The 17,013-nt window shown below is 44.4% G+C and overlaps 2 protein-coding genes across 5 annotated transcripts in view; one reads left to right on the forward strand and one right to left on the reverse strand.

The window, feature by feature from the left end:
- On the reverse strand, positions 1 to 3,747 carry CDKN2AIP (CDKN2A interacting protein). 4 transcript variants are annotated; one of them, XM_082375272.1, is made up of 3 exons: positions 3,286 to 3,735; positions 2,722 to 2,852; positions 1 to 2,117 (listed from the first exon to the last, which is right to left on the reverse strand). In XM_082375272.1, the coding sequence occupies exons 1-3, from the start codon at positions 3,555 to 3,557 to the stop codon at positions 775 to 777; spliced, it is 1,746 nt and encodes a 581-aa protein (XP_082231398.1). In that variant the 5' UTR covers positions 3,558 to 3,735; the 3' UTR covers positions 1 to 774. The 4 variants fall into 4 exon arrangements, with proteins under 4 accessions (XP_082231398.1, XP_082231397.1, XP_082231399.1 ...); XM_082375271.1 differs by having other exon boundaries at positions 1 to 2,120; positions 3,286 to 3,734; XM_082375273.1 differs by having other exon boundaries at positions 1,982 to 2,120; positions 2,753 to 2,852; positions 3,286 to 3,742.
- Positions 801 to 17,013, forward strand: part of LOC309619501 (uncharacterized protein) — a gene marked incomplete at its 5' end in the record, with an annotated part of 27,233 nt that continues 11,020 nt past the window's right edge. Inside the window, 5 exons of the mRNA XM_082374692.1 lie at positions 801 to 809; positions 1,319 to 1,747; positions 3,183 to 4,187; positions 6,070 to 6,229; positions 7,005 to 7,136. Coding sequence (XP_082230818.1) covers positions 801 to 809; positions 1,319 to 1,747; positions 3,183 to 4,187; positions 6,070 to 6,229; positions 7,005 to 7,136 — 1,735 coding nt within the window. The remainder of the gene's footprint in view (positions 810 to 1,318; positions 1,748 to 3,182; positions 4,188 to 6,069; positions 6,230 to 7,004; positions 7,137 to 17,013) is intronic.

The following is a 17,013-nucleotide window of genomic DNA, read 5'->3' on the forward strand; positions in this document are numbered from 1 at the left end:
AAAGGTAAAATAGCTTAAAGCATTTAATATCTAAACAAATCAATCTGTTAATAGTAGTAGTCACAAAATATGCTTAATATAGAAACCCACATTTACGTCTTTAAGAAAAAGTGTAAATTGTACTTTACCTCAAAACATAAATTAACCCACTTAAAGAATCTGCAGAGGTCAAAATCATGGTGAATTTCAAACAACTTCAAAATAAAATAACCTTAAGTATTTAACACTGCTTTATATCTAAAAAATGCTTACAGCTTCTCATAAAAATAGTCTGAGGCAACTATTTTCTCTTTTATTCTTTAACAGACATGTTCAACATTATCGGCATCATTCTTAAAACCTTAAGCTTCACAGACTTTCAGACAAATACTATGGTCCCCTTTTCTTTGATGTGAAGGTTTATTCAGCTAGAAAAAAAAAAGCATGGTAGACAACTTAATACATTTTCACCAAATTCAAAGTAGTACAAAAATTTTAAGACTACAGAACTACACATCGTACCTAATGTGTCATTAAAAATAGAAGACAGTATTTTCTTCAGCAAATAAAACAGCATACTGGTATGCTGTTAATGCATAAACCTTTTAATGTATACTGTCATTCACAAATTATTTACAACTTCCACTGTGTGAAGAGAACTAGAATGTAAATTTTCTGCAAAACTGGAAAAAAGCAATACAAAATTTGTGAAAGCCTGTGTTTCATATTATACAAAAGTAAGCCAGTTTTTCTCTTCAAATACCAGATATTGTACACAGTGACATTTTGGACATATTACAGTAATTCTTGAGGATGTTTTAATGCTGGAGGTAAGTTTACAGGCCTTGACTCTTCATCGAGGAGTACTAAGTCTTCGATTTCACTGCCTCTGTATTTCCTTTTACATATTTTTACCACCACCTTTTTCTTGAGAAATAACTTCAAGGCTTCTCTTGATGCAACTGCTTTTGCGTTTTCTTTGCTTTTTCCACAGCCAGTGCCCAAATACACAGACTTACATCTCAGTTCACAAACAATGCTTTCTTGAGAGCTCTTGTTTTGAGGCAGATCTGCCAGTTCCTTTAGCGGGACGAAAACCACATCCAGCGTTGCTTTCAGAGCCTCGACAGCTGCGTTTAGGAGCTCTCCGTGATTCACGCTGGGACTAAAGCCACCAACGGCCACCAACTTCCACGCCACCGTTTTGTACAGTCTATTGAAAAAAGGCTGCTTCTGTTTCACATCTTCATTGGTTAACTTGCAACAAGAGAATTTGACAGAACTCTCGCTCGCCTGCGCAGTACTTTTAGAAGGCAGCTGTGACGTGCCTGTCTGAGAGCTACTCTTAGAAGCCAGCTGGGACACACTTGCTACGGAAGTGCTTTTGGAAACCAGAGAGCCGCTGGTCTGGGAGCTGTTCTTGGAAGCTAACAGTGAAGCAGCTACCTGCGAAGTGCTTTTGGAAGTCAGCATCGTGTTTGCTGAGGTGGTGCTCTTGGGGGTTAGTGAAGATGTGCCTGATGAGGAACTGGTTTTAGACACTGATGATGAAACACTTGCCTCTGAACTAGCTTTGGAAGTTAACCCGCTTGAAGCTGTCTCTGAACTAGGTTTAGAAGACAACAGTGGCAACTCTACTTCTGAGCTTCCTGAGGAGCCCAACAAGGGCACCTCAATCTCTGAGATGCTTTGGGAGGCTGAGACTGAAGAGCCTTCCAAAGCACTCTTTTTCGGGGATCCACTTTGTTGCCTGGGATCAGTGGACTGGGTCACATGACTATTCACACTGGATTTCAACAACGAAGAAACAAACGACGCTGAACCATGTTTATCTGGAGCTTCTGCTTCAGAAGCTTTTCCACACCCTACCGCCGTTACCCGAGAGGAAACGCTGCTGCTGCTTTGGCTGGAAACAGAGCGCTCTCCATCACTCGTGGAGCTATTCTGACTCAGGGTGCCAGAGCTCCGAGCGGAGTTCCCACCACTCTCCGATTTGGTAGTTGAGCCCGAACACGCTGAACCGCTTTCCTGCTGAGCTGATGCGCGTTCTGTCTTGGCAGGAATTTTCACATGATCTTGCTCAACTGCAGAGCTGTTTTTTCCTTCTATGGCTCGTTTTTTTGTTGGCTCTTCTACCCCTTCTGAAAAAAATGGAAACAAGTATGTGACTAAGCCTACCTCATACATATCAGCTGAAGATTTACAAGATAGATACTCATATTAAAATAAAGGCACAAGGTGAAAACATTTCAGGATTTGTAGATTCTTTAAAAAGTGTGGAATAACTTCATTAATTTCTTAAAACAGCATTGAATAACATCAACAATCTTTTTATTTTTTAAATTTTTTTATTTATTTATTTTTTTTTTCTGTTTTTTGGCCGCCCCACAGGGCATGTGGGTCTTAGTTCCCGGACTAAGGCTCGAATCCGTGCCCCCTGCAGTGGAAGCGCCGTGTCTTAACCACTGGACCGCCAGGGAAGTCCCCTCAATAATTTCTAATATTAAAAAATCAACAGCATAGACAATATTTCACACTTCAAAATCTCACAGTAGTCAAAGGAAACTATCAAATTCAAAGCCTAAAACACAGAGACACATAATTTAGGTTTAACATTCCAATTTGATTAATAACATTATATAAATTCTAACTTGTTAAAAACTTAGCAATAACGATAATTCCTAATTACATCAAATTTAAGTTCTAAACTCCTATGTATGTTCACATCTATGATCTGCTAACCATTGCTACTCGATATCCCTCTTTTCTTCACCTTGGCAACCAGTTCGTCTCTTGTTGTATGGATTGGAGCATCTGTCACTTTGATGCCTTCAGCCATACTAAGTATTTTATCCATAACTTTTTGAGGGTACCTGAAAAAAAGAAGGGAAAGACACTTTAGGAAGTGTTTTTGCTAAGCTGCCACCTCTGGGGTACGAAAACAGGCCACAGGAACTGCATTTCCTGGTTGTAATCAAGAAATGTAATCAACCGCCAGGAACTTTCTGTTTCCTGGAACGCCGTAAACAAACGCCCGGGGTCTGGGAGGCGGGGTCCCTTCTTACAAACCTAATTTAGATTCAGTGCCCCTCTCCCCCAGGAGCGTTGTGAGCTCCTCGCCGACAAGTCCACCGCCAGCTCCCCACCCAACGGGGGCACCTCCAGACTGTTAACCATGGCAGAGACGTCCTTCTCGCCCTTAGAGGGCAGCCTGTCCCGCCGATTCCCGCGCTTCCACCACTTCCCCTCCCGCCGAAAGCTCTGGACAAAACCGCGAGAGCAGCTCAGGGACGCCGGCTCACTCACCGGCACCCGAGGAAGACGTGGTTGGCCCACGCCATGGAAAAGGAGATGAGCTGCTGCAGCTGCCGACTGCGGGTCCCGCTCTCGGCGTCGGCGGCCTCCTCCGGGTGAGCGGAGGCCGCGCCGCCGGCGGGGGCCAGGTCCCCGGCGTTGCGGAGCAGGAACTCGCGGCGGTGGCGCCAGTGTTTGTCGGTCTCGCCGTCGGAGCGCAGCGTCTCCACCCAGGCGGCCACCCGCGGGTTCTGGCTCAGGTACTCCGACACTTCCTGCGCCATGTTGGGCCTGCGGGTCGCGGAAGTCGCGATCGGACGCTGCGCCGAGGCTGGGGGTTGCGGGGCGAGCAGCCCTGTCACTGCGGCCTGCACCGGCGGCCCACCAGAGAACGCCCCTCGAGCAGCGCAAAGACCAAACAACAGCGCCGGGAGCAGCTGAACCGCCCACTTCCGCCCGCCGCCGGCTCCTTCCCTTTTATAACCTCGCTGCCGCCGAGCGCCCGCGCGTCCTTCCGGCGCGAGCCGGCTCTCCCAGGACGCTTTGCGGCGCCCGAGCCGCCGCGACGCTGCGGCCCCTGCGGCGGGGGTATGGCAGGCGGGGCGAGAGGAGGCGGGCGTGTGCCTGCCGCTCCGCCAGGGCGGGTCGCTAGTGGGTTCGCCCAGGGCGCCCTCGGCTTCGGCGCCGGCCCCAGCGTTCCAAGTGGGCTTTGTGACGCAACACGCTCCGGTCGCCTCCCTCCCGCGCCGGGCCCGCTGCTCCGGGGGACGGCGGAGGACAGCGGGCTACGGGGCGGCCGGGCGGGGCAGGCCGAGTCCTCGCGTGCCGCGCGCGTCCCCGCGGACTCGAGCCGCCATCCGGCCGCGAGGTCTGGGCGCCTCTGCCTGAGGACGCTGGTTTCGAGCGGGGCCAAAGTAAACAAAGCTCGCCTCCATTTTTTCTTGTTATGCAGAAAATCGAATGTAGACAAGCGAGGCATTCTGAGGCCGTCCGGGTCTCGGGGCATTTAGGAATGTGCAGATGTATATTAGCTTAAAAGTATTATACTAATAATAAAGGTAAATGATAACGTTTAATCCAGTTCGATGTTGCCTTGTGGAGGAGCCCAGTCTTTGAAACTATTCCTGACCCCGCAGACTTGGGTTTGGTTTCCGCAGTTCAACCCGGGCAGTACTGCTTCCTCTAGGGTGGATTTTTGGTCAGTAACATAAATGCTGCGCCAGTACCTTCGGTCTCCGTCGTATTTCCTTAAATTAACAAACTAACCCCTAGCTGGACGGATATCTAGGAGGCGGCTTGGAAAAGTGCGTTTGTCTCCACGGCCCCAAACTTCCGCTCTTAGAGCTATATTTTTCTTTGCATTTTTTCCATTTTAGAATGTCCACACTTAAAACAGAGCTGCCGGCTTGCTTATTGTTATGTTTCCAATATTAGGTATTTGGGTATTTTATGATTAATAAAATTTAATAATAAGTTAAAATAAGTGATACTTAAAATTTATCATTCTTGTCACTTATATAAGTGACAAGAATGATAAATTACGAAATAAAAAGAAATTTTCCTCTCACTAAATGTTTGTGGATTCTGATTTTAAAATAAATCAGAATAATCAAGCAAGGAAAAAAAGGAATGGTCACTGAGATGGGATTAACAAAAAGCCAGGTAATTTATATACATGCTGGAACAAGCAAAATTCAACTATTATGTGAAAATAGTAGAGCCCATTTTCCTGTCGTGCCCAATGAAAGTGCATAAAAACAGAGACACAGAGAAATTTTTTAAGCTTAGGATTTTGCTTCTAGTTTTGCTCTTCTTTCCTCTTTTCCCCCGAAACTTTAGAGGGGTGAAAAGATGTGGAAACCTGGCACTTTATTTAGTTATTTTTTAACATCTTTATTGGAGTATAATTGCTTTACAGTGTTGTGTTAGTTTCTGCTGTATAACAAAGTGAATCAGCTATATGTATACAAATATCCCCATATCCACTCCCTCTTGCATCTCCCTCCCACCCTCCCTATCCCACCCCTCTAGGTGGTCACAAAGCACCGAGCTGATCTCCCTGTGCTATGCAGCTGCTTCCCACTAGCTAGCTATTTTACATTTGGTAGTGTATATATGTCCATGCCACTCTCTCACTTTGTCCCAGCTTACCCTTCCCCCTCCCCGTGTCCTCAAGTCCATTCCCTACATCTGCATCTTTATTCCTGTCCTGCCCCTAGGTTTTTCAGAACCATTTTTTTTAGATTCCATATATATGTGTTAGCATACGGTATTCGTTTTTCTCTTTCTGACTTACTTCATTCTGTATGACAGACTCTAGGTCCATCCACCTCACTACAAATAACTCAGTTTCATTCCTTTTTATGGCTGAGTAATCTTCCATTGCATATATGTGCCACATCTTTATTCATTAATCTGTCAATGGACCCTTAGGTTGCTTCCATGTCCTAAACCTGGCACTTTAAAAAACTGGAGAAATTTCATGGTTTTTCCTTTCATGAATTCTTTGGCAAGGGGGAGATAGCAAGTAAAAGAGTCTAAGATTACGTACCTAGATAATATTTGTACATTTTAATCCAAGAATTTTCTCACTTTTTTTCTTTTTGCCCTGTAGCCTTCCACCCACAGGCTTCACTGCCTTGAAGGGAGTGCAAATAGAGCCTGGATTTCAAAATTAATTGTTAAAGTTATAATAAAAGCATTACGGTCTGAAAGCTGGAGTATTTGTTATTTGCAAAAGCCAGCTGCTTTCCTGAAAAGATGCATGTCTTTTTTTTTTCTTTTCTTTCTTAAAAGGTTGACTTTGCATATGAAGATACGGGGAATAGACCACGGACCACAAAGTTAAGAATGATAGCATATATTCTACTAGGAAAAAAAAAAAAAAAAAAAAAGCCTTCTCACCATATGCAGACAAATTCCCGGACTGGAGGGAGGGAGAATTCAGAGAGAAAAGGTGAGAAGGGAACTTGTGAAAACCAATGAGGGTGGGGCTGAGCGGGGAGGAGGAAGTGTTGGCTCTGCCTGGACCTTTGGGAGAAGACAGCCCACTAGTGCCCAGCGTGGATTGGCCTTTATAAGAGAAGAAATGAGCCTAGAGAAGGCCTTTTATAGTAATTAACTATACGACTGGTAATTAACTATACGACTCCCTCCTCCTCCCCCAACACACACACACACACACACACACACACCCCTTGTCTCTCACAGACCTTAGAGGAATCCAAAAAGTTCCATAAGGAGAGAGAAAGAGAGGAATGCTGAAGTGCCCCCGGCCACCATGGTCCACATGAGGCTGAAGGGGTGGACCGTTCAGGTCCAAAAGGAGGAAGGCATCAGCTAGTTCTTAACAGGCCCGTGAGATCCAGGTGGAGCCAAATCAACAGGGGAGAGCCCTCAAGCTCTCATGCAAAGACCAGTATGTGCTGGGAGAAGAGACAGTTTGCTCCCGGGGGATCCCACAGGGAAGAAGGCCCAGAAGGAAAGAAGCACAGAGACCATGTTAGAATGATACCTAAGCCTCTCCTCCCACCACTGCCCCCATCAGAGGAGAACAGAGATCTAATCAGCTGAGAACAATCCACCGCCACTCCCAAAACTGAGGTTTAGGCCACAAGTGACTGAATTCTCTTAATATCACGAGATTAGGTTTTCCCCTCCAAGTGGAAACAAATTTATTAAAACTGCTGCTACATGTGTCTGAAGAAATCCAATACAAATTCCATTGGCAGGCTGGCCTTTCTGGAAAATGGCTTCCCCAAGGAGCAACCTGAAGGGGATGGCCCTGCTCCTGAAACGGATTCTAGAAGCCCCAGAGGATCAAGGAAACACTTGGGAGGAAGGTCTGCATGTGGAGTACAGAGGTTTGTGTAGAGCGAATGCTCTAGTCAATGTCATGGCCAAGGTTATGGCTTGACTTGTGAGCATTATAGTGAAGGGAAAATTTTTACATAAAGCAATGAATGAGGTCACAAATCAGTCAAATCACAGTGGTGATAAGATGTGTGTCCTGAAAGTCGACGATGAGGATGTTTTAAGAAGGGGATAGTCCCCTGTGTCAGAAGCTGTTGTGAAAATTAATAAAGAGAAACTTCATTTAAACTGGAGTGGGGAGGCCAGAAGGGAGAGCTCTCATGCCCTACCACTCAGGGTCAATGGTAGACCCAACAGGAAGAGAGGTACCTTTGCATCTCCAACAGGAAGAAGGCCACTACTTTACTACCCAGCAAGAGGATGAATTTCTCCTCGCCCAGCAACAGCCTAGCCAATGAGAGGCTGTCACAGTCAGCCAATGAAAAACCAGTACACTTCAAACTCCCAGTTTCCTCCAATGGACTCTTTGTTTATAATAGCCCCTCCCAACTCCGTCTCCTCGTCTATGAAATAGCCCTCTTCTCCTTTAGTCTCTGGACTTGCCTGTTGTTTCCCTGGGTTTGCATGTTCTGAATTGCAATTCTTTGCTGTTCCCGAGTAAACCCATTTTGCTGGGAAAGTAACTGGCTGTTTTATTGTTTTAGGTAAAGAGTGTGGAGAGATCAAGTAAGAGGAATACTGGTATTAATGGATTTTGAGACTGGAACCATTGGCTAGCTTAGCAAAAGTAGTTTTGGTGGTGGGATAGAGGTAGACTCAAATAGTGGAGTAACTTCAGAAGATATTTGGCTGTGAAGGAGAGAAGAGAGAGGAAGCTGGAGAGAGTCATGGGGTCCAGGCAGCTTTTAAATTTAAGATGGGAGTAGCTTAAGCATGTGTACCTGCTGATTGGGAGGAGTTAAAAGGGGGCAGGTTTGAGGATACTGAAGAAAAGGGGGGTAAAGGAAAATTTGTGAAGAAGTCAGAGGGGCTGGGATCCAACACGCAGAAGGAGAGGTTAACCTCAGGTAGACGGAGAGACACTTCCTCCATTTTAAAAGGAAAAAAAAAAGGTTTGTAAGTTTGGAGGTGGGAAGTTGAGATGGAGTCTGTGTGATGGAGTAGAGAATGCTTGAAATGGACATTTTAGAGAACAGGGGAGCAAGCTGCTTGGATAAACAGAGTTTAAGTTCTGGACAGTTTTTAAAAAATTATAAATTATACATGCACACAACAATGAAATGTTTAAAGAGAATTGAAAGGCATGAAATGAAAGTGAAAGTCTCCCTCTCTTCTCAGCCTGGTCCCTCTCTACAGATATCATCATTAATGTCAGTTTCTGTTTCTGTTTCTTTGGGTGGCTATTTTCATAACTCCAAATTATATTACTTTGTTTTTTTGGGTATTTTTGGCCGCGCTGCGTGGTATATGGGATCTTAGTTCCCCGACCAGGGATCGAAACCACACCCCCTACATTGGAAGTGTCAAGTCTTAACCACCAAGGATGTCCCTATGCTTATGTTTTTATTTCTTGATTTTTCAGTGTTAAGCATTTTATTTCACTTCTGAATGTGAAAGATGGTAAATCCGTATCACTTACACTACCCCTTCCCTCTCCCAATTTTTGTTATATGTTTAGTGTTCTTCTGTTGGTCACCTGCCGTAAGTTTAAATATTTAATCTTTAATTTCTTAATCTATCAACTTTAGACAGTTAGCTCTTGATTCCCACGTCGTGTAAGAAAATTCTGGGGCAGAGACGATATGGCAGGTATTTGGACATTCAAAAAAATCTGGCTTTAAGAGAAAATCTAACCCCTAGTGGTGAACGGGGAGCGGGTGGAGAATTCTAAAGCGTTCCTACTTACCTGCAGGGTTTGTGCCATTTTGTTTTTACATTAAGCCTTAACGTTAATAAATGTTAATAAATGTGTTTGCTGCTGTGAGAATTAAATAGGATGGTGAAGTTACATCTTTCATGGGGGTTAGTTTCTAAAAATCAGCATATAAAATGAAAGTCAGATAAGATATGATAACACTCTACCTTCTTTTCCTGTAGCAAGCAATAGGATCAATTTTAGAAAGGCCCCTTGGGCATCTACTGAGGTGAAGAAGTAGGGAACCATGGGCTTTCTCTACAGGTTCACAAATTCTAGTTTGATTAATTTCAGTTGCAAGTGACAAACAAATTATCATTTAAAATGGCTTCTGCTTAAAAATAAAAGAGAAAGGGAATTTATTGGCTATATTACTGATAATCCAGGAAGCAGACTTTGGGGATCCAGGTACTCAAACAATATATTCAGGGATCCTGTTTCTCTTCATCTCTAGACTTTGCTTTCTCTGCGTTAGCCTCAATCTCAGATAAGCTCTTCTTACATAATGGCAAGATGGTTTCCAGCAGCCCATAGCATATACATACTGCATATCTCAGCAACTGCTTTGAAAAGAGAGCTTATCTTTCCTGATAGTTTCTGTCATTGTCCTGAGGTTCTGTTGGGAATCCATTGGTTCTGTTGAGTCACGTATTTATCTCTCAAATAAACAGTCTAGCCAGGGATATGAAATATTCTGATTGTACAGGTCTGAGTCATGCGTCCCCCCTAAGAATAATAAAACATCTGAGTAGGGTCAATATCACGTAAGAGAAATAACAGAATCAGTAAATAAAGAATTTACACTCAAAAAAGTGGGAGTAACAGCCATATGCACAGTAGGATCACCAAATGCCAGAAAAGATTTTAAAGAAAGGATGATAGTAATGAGTTTCAAATGGCACAAGATAATTCTCCTGTGGGAAGCCCTCTTATCAGATGACTTCCTTTCCTCCACATCTTAGCCAAAGTGATAAAATCTTGTTATAACAATTATTATATTTCCTTACATAATATTATATAGATCCTTCCTGAAAACAATTCCATCTTTTTAGTCTTCATGTTCCTCCAAATACCAATAAGATGAAGTTATTACTATCTGTACTTTCCCATCCTTTTGTGAAAGTTTCGCTTATGCTTATCCCTAGATTTAAATCTAGGAGTGAGATACAGGTAGAGATCAGACAAGAGTTGGTACTTGAAGAAGCACAGTTCAAGTTCCCATAAAATAATAAACTTGATCCTCGCTCTTCAGAATCACGGACAGTTAGCCCTGGAAGGGGACCTTAAGATTGTGTTTATTTTATAGATGAGGCAACTGAGGGTCAGAGTGGTTAAGTGATTGCCCAAGGTCAAACAACTGGTTAATGGAAAAGCAAGAATGAGAAACCAAGGAAAATAGTCAGTCTATTGACTTGTGGTCTAGGACGCTGTCCTGTGTCACATATTGCTCCTTGGTGAAGTGGAATAAATTTTGACTAACTCACAAGGTGTAGTGGCTGCAAAAGAAAAAGGAACTGAACCAACCCTTGTTCAGTCCAGGCACTAAGATCTGACAGCAGTAATCCACTTAATTATTGGGCAATTTGAAAACTAGAACAGGAAGCATTGAAACGTGTGTTTCATTGTGCCCAGGGCTCCAATGCATGAATGTGTGATTGCCTTGAAACTGGGGGCAGGAGAGGAAGTAGAAAGTTACATTCCTGGAGGGATTGAGGGAGCCAAAGGAGAGGACAGAACATCGCCTAACTTAGTGGTTAAGAACAACCGTTTGGGAGTCAGAGATTCCTGGGGTTGAATTCTGGCTCCATTATATATCACCACTGTGGCCTTGGGCAAATTGTTTAACCTCTGCAAGTTTTTTAAGATTTTTTTGATGTGGACCTTTTTTTTTTTTTTTAAGTCTTTATTGAATTTGTTACAATACTGCTTCTGTTTTATGTTTTGGTTTTTTGGCCCTGAGGCATGTGGGAATTTAGCTCCCCGACCAGGGATTGAACCCACACCCCTTGCAGTGGAAGGCGAAGTTTTAACCACTGGATGCCAGGGAAGGCCCTGTTTTCTTAATTTTAAAACAGGAATAATGGTACCTATGAATTGTAAGGAATAAATGAGATAACATTTATAAAGAGAATAAGTCAGTACCTGGTCCATAGCTTACATTCAATAAATGAACTTTAGAGACAGATTTTAGGTTTTACTTGGTAATGATGGTTGTAATAATTGGTTTTTTGGTTTACGCCAATAATATCTTTGCAAATGAACCGAGTTCACTGGAGACAAACCTCAGTCCACAAACTCAAGGTGTGCAAAAAAATGTAAGTATTTTTCTATGATTGAATGAATCCGTTTTCTATTTTAAGGACCTATTCCTCCAAGTAGTAGGAGCTTAATTCCAGTCCATTTAGGATTTGGGGTACACTTTCAAGGGAGAGTACGTGGTGTTGCGGCACAGGGGCTGGCGGTGGGAAGTCAAGGTGAGAAGTTCCCAGGCATCCTTCGAAGTATCCATCTTTCCTATCGGTTTCTGGTCCACGTATGCCCATGTAAGTCATCCTCCCCTTCCGTATGGCAAGGCCTCTTTAGGTCAGAGGACTCTCCTTTCTAGATTCATGCCTCTCTCAGGCATGGGAGACATTCCATTGCTTGTCGGACCACGCTGGGGGATGCTGGTTCTCTACGAGGCTACCTCAGGTCCACCTGCCCGGACGCGTCGTGCGGTCACTTCTAGTCCACTCCTGCACGCCTTGCTGCGAGGGAGGGCTGCTCTGGATATCTTGCAGCTTCCCTGGGTTCTGCTGGGAATGGAGTATTGTTGCAGGAAGGCGGACCCCTTCCAGGGCTTGAGAGCGGGCTCTTGTCTAACACTCGGAAATGAATTGTCCAAGGAGACACACGTGCTGACAAAGCTGGAGACTTTATTGGGAAGGGCCGCGGGGGTGGAGAGCAGGAGGGTAAGGGAACCCAGGAGAACTGCTCTGCCACATGGCTCGCAGTCGCCGGTTTTATGGTGATGGGTTAGTTTCCAGGTTGTCTCTGGCCAATCATTCTGACTCAGGGTCCTTTCTGGTGGCGCATGCATCGCTCAGCCAAGATGGATTCCAGCAAGAAGGATTCTGGGAGGTTGGTAGGACATAGGGACTGGCTTCTCCTTTCGACCTTTCCCGAATTCTTCCAGTTGGTGGTGGCTTGTTAGTTCCGTGTTCCTTACCAGGAACTCCTGTCGTAACGTTACTCATGCAAATGGTTACTGTGGTGCCTGGCCAGGGTGGGCGGTTTCAGTCAGTGTTTCCCCTAACAGTATGGTTCACCTTGCTCAAGGACCCTCAAGGCCTACTGGGGTTTTCATCATCCTTCCCTTCTCTCCCTGTTCTGCCTTGAGGGTAAGAGTAGGCAGGACATGGGGCCCCTTCTTGGGGGAACATACCAACAGCCTAATTTTCTTGGTTCCCTCCCCTTCAAGTGCTCCTTTCCTGTGAAGAATTTCTTATCTGGATATCGGGTAGCCTGGTTCTTTATCTATCCTTGAAACCTTGTTGTTATTCTGCACTACCTGGATTTTTTTTTTTAACATCTTTATTGGAGTATAATTGCTTTACAATAGTGTGTTAGTTTCTGCTTTATAACAAAGTGAATCAGTTATACATATACATATGTTCCCATATCTCTTCTAGAAACAATAAATGCTGGAGAGGGTGTGGAGAAAAGGGAACCCTCTTGCACTGTTGGTGGGAATGTAAATTGATACAGCCACTATGGAGAACAGTATGGAGGTTCCTTAAGAAACTAAAAATAGAACTACCATATGACCCAGCAATCCCACTACTGGGCACATACCCTGAGAAAACCATAATTCAAAAAGAGTCATGTACCAAAATGTTCATTGCAGCTCTATTTACAATAGCCAGGACATGGAAGCAACCTAAGTGTCCATCAACAGATGAATGGATAAAGAAGATGTGGCACATATATACAATGGAATATTACTCAGCCATAAAAAGAAACGAAATTGAGTTATTTGTAGTGAGGTGGATGGACCTAGAGTCTGTCATACAGAGTGAAGTAAGTCAGAAAGAGAAAAACAAATACCTGGATTTTTTACCTGTGAAAGTTAAGACTTAGCCTCTTTTGCCTTCTACATTGTGCTGCATCTTGCAAAAGGCAGGGACCACAGCTGCCCCTCATCTCAAACTGGCCAAATGGTTATAAAAGTCAGAGCCACCTCTGGAACTCCTGAGGAAAATGGGGAAAGGAAGCATCTTTAGCTGTATCTACCAAGACCCTCTGCAGATATTAATGTTAGAGACTAATTTCTATTATGTAATAAGCAATTTCTTTAACCTCATTGAGTAAGTAGAGTAGGCTTGTGAAAATTTTGCATAAGGAAATTATTCTCATAAGTAACATCTGGGTCGATGGAGTCATTCCTTCATTCTGGCAAGTACCTATTAACTCCCTACCAAGGGTCACACCAATGAGACCAATGTTATAAAATATAATGGGGGAAAAATAAAGCCGAGGGGCAGAAAAGTGTTCAGCAAGTGGTCTGAACAGAAAAAACGTGCTGAAAGCCTTTGATGGGCTACCAAAGGCAACACTGAAAAATCCCATCTTCTCCTCTTCCCTTCTATGCAAGTGTTGGTTGAATAAGGATGAGTTTTTAAAAACCTCCGTTAATTTTAAGGAAGGAAACAAAGTAAGTGTTTTTCTTCTCACCAGGGAAGGCAATTTTGATGTCAAACACCTCATTGATAGCAGTAATACCATGTAGTTAATTTTGAAGATGGGAACAAAAGAAGTGTTTTCATTTTCACTAGGGAAGGCAGTCTTAAACACCTCATTGAGGGGAGTACTGCCAGGCTCCTTTGGGACTTGATAATAGCTCCTCTTGACAAGACAACACTGATGGCAGGGTGACACCTACCAACATTTAGACAAGTTTTCACCTCCACCTACCAGCAAAGGCACATTTTTCTCTATTTCCTGAAAGGAGTGTTGGAGTGCAGTGCAATCCAATTATTTTTACAATGTCAAGTCCTATGGAGATGAATTCAGGAGCTTACTCCATTGATTTCAGTGGGGCTTGGTGTGGTGAAACTGATTCTGCGGGGCTTTGATACGGAGTGAAGAGAGTGGGGGAATTTTTTTTCACATTTATTTATTTTTCCAAGCTAGAGCTTAAGAGGATCAGAATGCTCCTTTTTTCACTGCCTTATGGAACTAGAACTAGTAAACAGGAAGGGAAGAGAACGTAGTTCTATTACCTCCATAGCCATGAATTTGCTCTTTTTTGTGCGGGAAATCTGATTCCATTTTTCGGTAAACACGTGACTGGAATCGGACATTAGTTGAAGGCTTCAGCTTAGAGTTACAAGAGGAGCTTGAAGCGTTGGACTGTCTGGCAGCTCGAAGTAGATATATCATTGCCTCCGTGGCTCTGGACCTACTGTTGCTTTTGGTTGTTTTGGAAGACAGGGATCATAATACTCTAGTTATTGGTTCCGAGAGAGGAGCTGTAACAGACCCATTTAAAAAAAATTGGGGAATTACTTCAATTCTCTTATGACATCATGGAATTCTATTACTGGCAGACTCTATGGTTGATGCTGTTTCCTCATTTTTAGGAACTTTGGGAACGATTAGGAAACAGGCTCAGAGAGGCCCTTGAGCACTTGATTTCCAGGCCAGGCTTCTTTCTACCAGCCCTGGTTTCAAGAAGAGAAGAAGTTAGCCTCTCGCCACATGAAGTCCCTGAGTCAGACACAAAGAAACCATCACTTCCAAGGAACCCGTTGATTTATAGTGAACCTCACGTGGGGGCTATGCAGTGCCTGAAAAGGTGAGGAGAAACTGGAGACCTACACACAACACAATGCAAAGAGCCTTGGGAGGGCTTCCCTGGTGGCGCCGTGGTTAAGCATCCGCCTGCCAATGCAGGGCACACGGGTTCGAGCCCTGGTCCTGGAAGATCCCACATGCCGCGGAGCAACTAAGCCCGTGTGCCACAACTAGTGAGCCTGCACTCTAGAGCCCGCGAGCCACAACTACTGAGCCCACGTGCCACAGCTACTGAAGCCCGCGTGCCTAGAGCCCGTGCTCCACAACAAGAGAAGCCACCGCAATGAGAAGCCCACGCACCACAACGAAGAGTAGCCCCCACTCGCTGCAACTAGAGAAAGCCCGCGCGCAGCAACGAGGACCCAACGCAGCCAAAAATAAATAAATAAAAATTTTTAAAAAGAGCCTTGGTAACCGCAGAGCAGCACGTCTGTTTGGAGTGGCAGTGGCCACCTAACATGTGATTCCCTTCCCGGCTCCCAGCGGCCTGGCATGGAAAACACCCTCACCCCCGAGATTCCAGAACGGTGCCCACATGGCCCAGTGGGGAGAGTGGAGTGGCGCCTGGGAGCTCTGCTGTAGCCCTTCCTTTGGGGGACTTTTCCATTTACGAACTTAATTTCATCCTTGCCAAGGTATTCTTGAGCCTTTCCTGTAAGCAAGACATAGGTTCCGAATGTACTAAGGGAAATTTTTTATAAAGGAAACATGGTCAAGCAATAAGATAATGTTGCCTAAGGGTTCTGTACTGAAATCTTCCAAAAACAAAAGCACTCTAGGAATATAAAGCATGTCATTCTATTTATTTTGTTGCAGAATAAAACATATAATAGTGCATTCGCTTTGACCATGTCAGGCCATTTTTCTCTGGGTGCAGTGATCTCTCTCCCAATACAGCCGAGAACGAGCTTCAGTAACTTCAAATGTGAATATAATTTTTCTGTGAACTCTCACGTTACGGTTTCTAGAACCCACTCCCGAATGTTTCAGTTTCCTCTGGGGTAGCCAGACTTTCATCCCTTCTTTGTGCTTGCCGGGCTCTCAGGGATCCAGGGAAGTTGCTGATTGCTCCAGGCTTCAGTTCTTTATGCACTTCAGTCAGTCCACTTGGCACTCCACTTGCTGCTTCCTTTGAAGCCTGGTGGATTCCTGGCTGGCAGCCAGTGCCAGGGCCCTAGCGTGTAAGAAGCCTGAAGCAGGAGTGTAGAGGAATCACGTCACCCAGTGAAGCACCCTCCAAAGCGCAGGTTGGGGCTCACCCCATCTCTCCTGGTCTTCCTCACTATTCTGGATTCAGCTGGCTGGAAGGGCAGTGGGGGGAGAGCTATGTACTCCTAGGGGATTGCACTCAAATCTGCTGACTGTGTCCTGAGCCCACCGAGGAGTTAAGAAAGCCTCAAGCCTGCTCCTGAAGGCTGAGAAAGCCACTGTTCCTAGTCCAGACCCCACAGGGCCCTTTGTCTTAAGACTGGAGAATTCCTTCTCCTTGGGGGTCCCACTCCACAGCCCAGCCCTGCACTTTTTCTCTTCTGCCTGTGGAAACCCAGGGGCAGTCTTCACTCCCAGGCTTCAGGGCACAGCAAAGGGTAAGGAAGCTTTGGCCAAAATTGCCTCTGACCTCCTAGGGGAATTCTTCTAAGAACAAAGGCTACCAATATCTTTAGATTGTCCATGAGACACTCATCTTGGAGCTGCTGTGATAATGGACATGGGAGAAGGCTTTCATGGAAAGTGACTAATTTGTAGCATCTAACGACAAAGAATAAAGAAAGAAAAGCCAAAGCTCTTTTTCTTCATCTGGAATTTGGAGAGATTGGGCCCAAGACCCCTGAGGTCCTTCTCTAAGGTCGTAGGATTCTAGGTCTAGCTCTGTTGGTGGAAGGGAGGTCTATTTGGTGTGGGAGGGTGGTAAAGGAATTGGCTTTGAGTGGTCATTGAACTCACCGTCTTAGTCTAAATGACCTTTGATAAGTGTCAGATGGGCTTGTGTATGCATTAGAAGGGAGTTTTTCATATAAATACATAGAAATTCTGAAATGAGTTTCCTCAAGCCTCCCAGATTTTATTTCAATAATGTCAATTACAAACCTTCCCCAGATATCCCTACACATAATTCATCATTTTCTTTTTTTCACTCTTTTTTTTAAAAATTTTTGGCTGTGTTGGGTCTTGGTTGC

Source organism: Balaenoptera borealis, assembly GCF_965194805.1.
Source record: "Balaenoptera borealis genome assembly, chromosome: 21".
Lineage (NCBI taxonomy): Eukaryota > Metazoa > Chordata > Mammalia > Artiodactyla > Balaenopteridae > Balaenoptera > Balaenoptera borealis.

Bases quoted from the DNA above. Each gene is read 5' to 3' on its own strand.
- CDKN2AIP (XM_082375271.1), bottom strand. From the start codon at position 3,557: ATGGCGCAGGAAGTGTCGGAGTACCTGAGCCAGAACCCGCGGGTGGCC. The intron at 2,853-3,285 runs GTGAGTGAGCCG...TCTTTTTTTCAG, and splicing joins CACGTCTTCCTCGGGTGCCG to GTACCCTCAAAAAGTTATGG. The intron at 2,121-2,721 runs GTTAGCAGATCA...CATTTTTTTCAG, and splicing joins AGGGATATCGAGTAGCAATG to AAGGGGTAGAAGAGCCAACA.